At 36.0% G+C, this 8,959-nt stretch overlaps 1 protein-coding gene across 1 annotated transcript; it reads right to left on the reverse strand.

The window, feature by feature from the left end:
• Positions 1-1,559: 1,559 nt before the first annotated feature.
• CCNG2 (cyclin G2) lies at positions 1,560-8,482 on the reverse strand (the record flags this gene model as incomplete). Its single annotated transcript, XM_034670944.1, has 6 exons — positions 1,560-2,996; positions 4,167-4,372; positions 6,491-6,589; positions 6,677-6,755; positions 6,941-7,191; positions 8,249-8,482. Coding segments are annotated over 6 exons (990 nt in total), but the record flags the coding sequence as incomplete, so codon positions are not given.
• Positions 8,483-8,959: the final 477 nt, after the last annotated feature.

Raw genomic sequence — 8,959 nt, forward strand, 5'->3', positions numbered from 1 at the left:
TGTGTTCCCTCTCTCGCTGGCTGTCTCTATCTCTGTCGAATAAATAAATAAAATCTTAAAAAAAAAATGGGTTGCCTAAATAAGCTGGCAATTTGTATGTACATAGGGGAAGGTAGGAGGCAAGGGGGAGGAACATCATGCTAGAACCTAGTGTTGAAATAAAAAGGAATTGAAAAGTCGAATCCTTGACAAAGAAAATGGTTAAAATTTTCATGAGAAGTATTCTGCAACTAATCCATCTATAGTTGACCTGAGTGTGAAAGGTGATTAAAACATGGTATTTGTCCCATCTCACTTTCTGAGGGTCAAACAGGTGGCAATCCAGGGACCAGCAGTGATACCACAGCATGAGAACAGCAGAAGCAACAAAGTCTGGAAATGACTAATATACTGTAGTGACCCTGCTGATAAAGAGAACAGGACTGAACCAAGCCAGGGGCAAAAAAGAGAGTAAAGCCATAGAGTATAAATGAAATCATATCAACGATAAATGGAAATGTCCAGTAAACAAGTGGGAGGAGATGGAGATCACGTAAGTTTCCAACTTGAGTAGACAATACCTATTCACCAAGATAAACATACAGGAAGAGCAGGTTTGGGAGGAATCAAGAAACTTCCCAGTGGAGTGGCCAGTTGTGAAAAAACAAGTTGGGAGCTCAGTAAAGAGGGCTAGACCAAATATGCTGAAAACCATTAAGGGGAACAGTTGAAACCATGTGTGCAGATTCACGCCATAAGAGCATCTAGTAAGAAAAGCAATCAAATCCTGAAGAACTGAAGAGGGTTTCAAGATTTGGAAAGCCACAAGTAACTTTCACATCTCAACAAATCAAAATCTGGAAGCAGAATGTATGGTCTACTATTTACCCAAATGACTTAATAAAAAGGGAAGGGTCATCCTCAAGCCAAGAGTCTCCACTGGGAGGGTTAAGAAAACATGGCCATATCACTAAGGGAGAAGAGGTATTAGTATTACATGAAATCCACATTCAGTATATGATTTTCCAACCAACTAGAGAAAAGGAAGTTCTACAAAATCAAACCAGAGGGGGAACATATGCCCCCTCGCCCAAAAAAACCCCACCATGATTTGCAAATCATGCCTAAGTCTTGGAAAAAGAGGTACAAAGAGTCGGAGGCTGGCAGGGTCAGTCATAGTACACTCCTGTGTTTATCTGCCAAGCAACCTTGTGATTAGAATTTGGCCTGTCTGCAGAAAGAAATTGTATTGATCTTCCAACCTGAGTATTCCGGTATACTTGATACCTGTGTTGCCTTTCACTATCAATTAATAGGTATTCAGGTCAATACATCACTCTTTTGTTTCACATGAGTCCACCCCAGAGAGAGGTCAATTCTCAAGTGACAGATTTGCTTTCAGTATCTCCAAGGCTGAGGGCCAAACTGTGATAAAGAAATACTACCTAGAGGACTTCTGGTAACCAGATAGAGAGCTTACCTTGGAGGCACTCCAGCCTCACTTCAAGCCTTTCCATGGAAATACAGCAAGCACTTTTTCTTTTGAACCAAAAACTTAAGATACAATTGCAAACAAGGAGTATAATTCATTAATATTTTATTTTGAGTTGTAATCTATTACTACTTCAAAAAGGTCCACTTCAGAAATCATCTAACGGATGTTGACTTACATTTAAAAAGTAAATCATCAATGTATGATTTATAATACAGAATACACAATAAATTATATTTACATGCAATGCCTAGACTACCACACACACAGGGTAAAAAAATACAGTATTTTTATGTACATTTTTTAAGATTTACATTTTCATATACAATTTATAAAGTTAAAAAAAATTCTCTGTACAAAATCTCATGTGTACAGAGTTTGTAAATCCCTATTCTTATGGCTATACCACCACACAGATACACTTAAAACTAGAAAACTACAAACACTTTTTTTTTTTTAACTTCATGTTCAGTCTTGGCACCCATATACTAATACCATTATTTTTGAAATGTGAATTACAAAGGAAATAAACATAATCATGCAGACTTTTTGAATATAAGAAAATAAAATAAAATATGCTACTAGATCAACATTTATCAATTCCACAGTTACCTAGTTCTCTTCAACTTCCTGCACTGCTTTCAAACAGGTGCATGCATAACTAACAAATTATGGATTGTTTTAGTAACATTAAAATAATACTATTGTCTGACAATACTTAGGCATTAAAAATGCAACTATTTAACAACCATAGCCTGTCGAGTAGTTCTGCTTTAGCAGAAACTTCAATTAACACATTACATACTAAAATTCACAGAAATGTCAGTATTATAATTCCTAAGTTTATAAAGTCTGCATCAGAGAGTAAGTGATCATTTAAAAAACAAAACAACAAAAAGGTGTATGACATTGGAGAGTATATTCTCTGTTCTGAGACTGGAGGGTGGGGGAGATCTATGATAAACCATTAAAGGATTACCCACGGTCCCTGCTAAGGAAGCGCTTCTACACTCCCAATCTGTTTAAATAAAGACAGGTGAAGGCTTTATAAAAAGTTTTTAAGGTGGCTACACTATTCATCTTTAAAAATCTTCTTGAAAAGTAACAAATTGAAGGTATCAGCACCTTCCCTCCTCCCCCAAGTAGCTAAAGATCAATGAGAAAAATAAAGTGCCAATGTGTAAAACATTGTTAATCGTTTAAGAGGCACTAACCCATTTGATGGCTTAGGATTAAATATGAAAATAGGCCAGATCTGATCTGAATAATAAATAGAAGGTAGGTATTCCAGTCTATGCAATTTCTGCCTAGATGGGGGATGGACCAGAAAACTACCTACTCCCCCATTTATTGCTTTGAAACCTGTATACACACTTTAAATTCTGACACAGAACAATCAGATTTCTAAGATGGAAAGCACAGTGTCTGTGCCACTTTGAAGTTGAAAAAGAAAGTGCACTCTTGATCACTGGAAGGAGAGCTGCTGAGACTGTCTTCACAACTCATATCTTCACAAGAGTCCTCACTAAAGGGAGGAAAAGAGACAAGAAGATTCCATTATTTAGAAAATACTTAAAGGTTTTAAAGCCAAATAAAACTACTAAACGAGTATCTCTAGTCTTGGGATTTTTATATTCAAAATTTAAGCTTTACAGAGACAAAATTTAACTTATAAGGACTTCCTAAAATGAATTGTAATCTATTGTAATCTTAGAAAATACAGATTTTAAGAGGTTTAGACAAATTACTATCTGCTAAACTATTATACTTGTACCAATTAATAAGTATCAGCAACTAACTGTACAATTCTAAGCATTTTAAATCCAGTAAATGGAGATAAAGGACAACATATCTCCCATCACATGGTTTTGATGTCTTTCTTGCATTAATAATTATATCCCTGATACCCTCAAACCAAGAAGCCACTAAGCCATAAAAACGAAACTTCTTGTTCTTTATCTCTAGAGCATAAAATAACCAAATTTAATAAAATTATTCATTTTATGCACAAAAATTAACTCTGAACAAGACAATGGCATTTAACAAAATGATAAATATCTAAGAGAAGTCTGCCGCATTAGTGGTGGTGGTTCCCTTTATTTTGCAGTCATTTAACCCACAGCCTCTACCCAAGGCACCATATTAGGAATTCATACTAACCCTGAAAAGCCCAGAATGCCATTTCAGGTTTTGTTTGTTTTTAAACTAAACTATATTTCAAAGAGCAAGGGAGATGTGAAACAACCAGTTTTCAAAAAGGGAAGGAATGAAATAAGTCAGACAGAGGAAAGACAAACACTGTATAATCTCACTTACATGTGGAATCTAAGAATGAGCAAAACAAAAACCAGAACTCATAGATGCAGAGAACGGATTGGTGGTTGCCAGAGGCAGGGGATGAAAACAGGTGAAAGTGGTCAACAGGTACAAACCTCCAGTTACAAGTCCTGGGGATGTAATATAGAGCATTTTGTTTCGTTTTCTTAATAAAGAAAAAAGGGAGGGGGGGCGTATACTTCTAAATCATCACCTACTTTAGTAATACTACCTCTAGGTAATTTCCTCACCTGAAGAAGTGATGCTATTGGAGTGGGGGCTTTCTCTAATACCCTGGAATATTCCCAGGTTCCATTTTGAGTATAAAATCAGTGTTATTTACTAAGGGGAAGTCTAATTAGTCAAGGAACCTGCTTACCTTTCACTTTCATCAAAACAACCCCCCTCTGGGATCGTTGGCAGCTCAGGAACACTATAGTAGCTGTTGTGGAGGTTCTGGGCTGTGCGCCTCGAAACAATCCAAACCAATTTCTTAAGATCTGGTTTGCAACATTCAGGAGAAGAATATTCGGCTAGGCATTTAGAAACTAACTCCCTCCAATAAATGAACTCGGTGTCATTAACCTGGAAAAAAATATTTTAATGAAGAGGTTAACTACCTTGGAATCACCCTATAATGCCTAAAATATACTGATGCCTGGCTCCCACCATCACATATTCTTTTGGATATGGGACGTGACCTTGGTATCAAGATTTTTTTAAAGCTCCACAAGTGATTCTAATGAGCAGTCAAAATCTGGTAACCACTGGTTTAAGGGAGGAACACTGTAGGTATAAATAATTTACATAGAACCTAATAAAAATCTTTGCCTATTTTAAGAAAATACACTGACCTAAAAACATTAGGTTTGTTAATCAACCTATTATTAAGTATATTCTTTAATAGTCTCAAGGAAAGGAATTTAACATAATTTAGGTTTCTATAACATGGCATTGTGTGGATTGCTAAAAGTATGCATTTACATTAAGACACCAAATATATGCTAATGGAAAAGTTAGCAATGTGACAGAAGAGGAATTTCCCCCCAAACAGCACAGTTCCTCCACCACTGAGGAGTGCCCCAATTTATTTCAATGAATAAATTTTCACTCAAGATATTTCCAGATAGGGCACCTGGGTGGCTCAGCTGATTAAGTGCCTGCTTTCAGCTCAGGTCATGATCCCGGTGTCCTAGGACTGAGCCCCACATCGGGCTCCCTGCTCAGTGGGGAGTCTGCTTCTCCCTTTCTCTGCCTGCCGCTCCCCTTGCTTGTGCTCTCTCTGTGTCAAATAAAATCTTTAAAAAAAGATATTTCCAGATATTATAAAAAGTTTTACAACTAATAAATTCATGATATAAATGAAAGCTAGAAGTTATCTGCTTAAAAAAAATGCTTCACAAATACTTTCATCACTAACAGAAGATAATTTTATATCATTCTGGTCTCCATTACCACCTAATCCAGCTACATCTTGACCCCCTTGCAATCTCACTGACTCGCTTCTCATTCTATGGACACCTCTCTCTAGGTATCTAAGAGCCTCCTTCCATTCTTTTTACACTGGGTCTCTCATCAAAATTCAATACTCCTGACTTGCAATACTTCTTGAAAACCTTTTTCCAACCTGACCATGCACTTGTCTCATAGACCCTCCTTCCCTTGCCTCCTAAGGGGTAAACTACCAACAATGAAAACCCAGAGTTTCAACTGACCCCTAAGCAAACAACTCCCACGAGTTTCTTATGGTTTCTACTATTATTTCTTCACAAGAAATTTCATATTTCAATCTCCAACTACAATTTATCTTCTGAGTTTTTACTCCAGGTTGCCAAATATCTGCTAAGTATCTACCACCTAAAAGACATACAAGTGCCTAAAATCATACTTCTACAAATTAATTTCTCTCAAATTTCCCTCTATGGTATCAATATTTCCCCCACCATTAGGTTCAAATCTTGGTCATCTGTGACTCCTTGTCTCATTTCCACGCTTGGCTTCCAAAACTACTATTGAGTTGGATATCCCCACTCCTGCTTATAAATATCGCCTAGACATTTTAACTATAAGCCTACATTAAATGATTCCCAAACCCTTCTAGTCCACCAACTTCCTGACCACAAGCCTTTGCTACCCAAACTTTCATTGTCTAAGATTCTTCTGGTCCAACCAGATTCCCAGTTATAGTGCCTCTCACAATCTACCCTACTTCTGTGCTAACGAAACCCCAAAGCACTTCCTATTAGTACTAACACTCCTTACTGCAAAACTTATTGGGCCAGCCAAAGAGGTTTAAAAAGAAAAACATGGCTGAAGTTATTTTGGTAATGCTACTATTGGGATGAGGATTCAGCCCTACAGATGTAATGGACTGCCATTAGTATATTCACTAAGTCTACTTCCTAGTATGTATTTTAGAACAATGTGCACATAGCAACGTGGACCACTGTGTTACCAACTGGTGAGAACACCAGAGAAGGGACAACATCTGAACACAGAAAGAAGTTAGGCTAAGGGATCAGGTTCCCCTTCCAGCTTAATACTGTCTGTGTCAAAGCTGCATTTTGAGAACTTCAACGCTTGAGATACAAGAAAAAAGTATAAAAGCTAAGAGCCCCATAAAGTACTACCTAATGTTTAAATCACCATAGGGAGGAAAAAATGAAACATTAGGAGAAAGAATAAGAACTAAAGATAATTTACCTTGGAATGTTTTTTAACAAGCAGAAGAATTTCCAATAATTCAATGGATTTCAAAGTTTCTACTTCCAAATTGAGAAGGCACAAAGCTAACACAGATGGCTTAAAAAAAAAAAAAAACATTAAAAATAAGTATTTTTTAAAAATTCAAAATAGAAGCAGTGAGACATATGTAAGAAATCAACTTACTTTTGCTTTTGAAAAGATAAGTCGGCAGTTGCAAGCTTTCAGCTGAGCTTCTAGTTTATCTAGACTCAGTATTTCTTTCCTGTACGATGAAAAAAATAAAATATTTACTTATTAAACTTCCAAAGATTTAAATGAATTTAAGAACTTGCTGTTGAAAGTCCAAGTTGGAAATTTACAGGAGTAAAAATATAAATTTCACTGGCATCGTAACTGTTAGCTACAGCAATGCTAAAGTACAAAATTTTTATTTGTAATCCCACTGACCTTTCTGATGTATGATAAAGTACAATGGTATGGTATAAGTGCAAAAAGTTTAAGGCAGTAGTTGCTTCCAATTCATAGTGCAATTTTTCTGAAATTATTTTTTCCATCCGTTTTATGTCAGAAGCAGTACATTTACATTGACTAATCCGGATTACATCATGAGTGGATGGAATATTGCATTCTTCTTCAACTATTCTAGCAGCCAGCAAAAAACAACAGACTCCAATGCAAGACAAATGCTTAGGTTTCACCTGAAAAACAAAGAACAAAGGCTTTTCTAACAACTGTCACTCTGACTTAGCAAAGCAGGCACTTAAAAGAATATTATAATGATGTCCCTAACTCTTAAGACAGAACACAACCTTGCTGCTTCAAGTACTTACCCTTATTCACAATTATACCTAATTATTTTTACACCTTAAACTGAGTTAACTTCCCATTATTTAAAAAAAGGCATTTTAAGCATTTAAATTAAGTAATTTAAATGCAAATTCAAAAGGCAGCTTTCTAACACTGAATCATACTTTGTATTTCAAACACGAAATTCCTAATAGTACAGACTGCCCCCCCCCAAAATTAAGCCTTTCAACACTGAGACAATATATACTTCTTTAGATATAAACATAACACATGAGACTTATCTCTTTATCTTCTTCTCTATTTATCTTTAAGTATCCTCCCACATTTCAATGCAAATTTGCCTAAGAGAAATATTGCATCAGTTGTGCAGAGCAGAGCATATGTAAAAGCAGCCATGGACAGATGGCTGCCCTTTTCTTTTCAGTGCCCTGAAAACTGACCCAGCAGCTGACAGCAATCAAGAATCACCACATTTTTCTAACAGTTGCTGGTTAATAAGACCATGGCTCCCTGCTTTGAAAAGACTTCTCACAAGAAAGGCAGTAGGTCACCTTTAATATACTGCTACACTTCCATTTGTCATGTTTCAGTATTAAAAACAACTAAGCTCCAAGAAAAACATGATGGGAGATAAAAATACGAAAACCGTCTTTTGAGGACTGTATACGTATGTAGGGAGTACCTAAAAACAGTGGTCTCTGTTTTGTCACATCTTCAAAGAGAAGGTATATAAACAGTAACAGCAAAACCTAACTTAAAATACAACACAGTTAATTCTGTAGTCTCTCACTCTGGCACTGAAGATCACAATTCCAACTAAAAATGTTTCTTTGCAGTGACATAATTACATTCACTTGTCAAACATTTATCGAACCCTTGTATGCTAGTCACTGTGCTGGGCGCTAGGTTTAGAAATATGAAGATGTATATACAAAAATGATTAAATACCTTCATAAGAGCCAAGAATCTATCTAAAATATTGACAGCCAAAACAAAAGTTTCAGTGCAAAATCCAAAAAAGTTGGTTAAACTCCTTAAATCTTCTACTTTGGCATTTCTTAATCTTGGACACAAAGTGTTATCATCCTGCAATAAAAACCAAGAGCCAAAGTTATGACTTTTCTTAGAATCAGATGGATAAATACACACAAATTCAAATAAGGTAATTTTTTTTCTTAACCTTCAAGAATAATGGGAGGAAAGAGTGGTATCATTTAACTAATGATACACACTTTTTCAGATACAAGACATATATATATCTCATGGCTTTTTAAAAATACACAGCACAAAAGAGCTTCAGCAATCCAGTATAAAGTGAACTGTTGTTACATTTCCAGAGGGTTATAGGAAATATAATTTCCCAATGATGGAGATAGTTTGTTTTCTTTATTAAAAAAACAAAATCTAAGAGCCTACTATAAAGTATTTCATGGGCAGAGGGTATTTCCACAAAGAACTACTCAGTTCCCAGGGAGTCTCCCACCAAGAAGCTGCAGGTTTGGAGTGACACATTTGAAGAAACACTTCTCTACAGTTAGTATCACTCTCATTCTTGCATAACCCTTTGTAAGATTTATCTTAATACTCTAGAAAACAAATTTTGGACTCAAGAAACTCTGTAGCCTTTAATCTTGATTCAACTGGGGGGGGGGGGGAAGG

The sequence above is a fragment of the Ailuropoda melanoleuca genome, chromosome 11 (genome assembly GCF_002007445.2).
Source record: "Ailuropoda melanoleuca isolate Jingjing chromosome 11, ASM200744v2, whole genome shotgun sequence".
Taxonomy (NCBI): domain Eukaryota; kingdom Metazoa; phylum Chordata; class Mammalia; order Carnivora; family Ursidae; genus Ailuropoda; species Ailuropoda melanoleuca.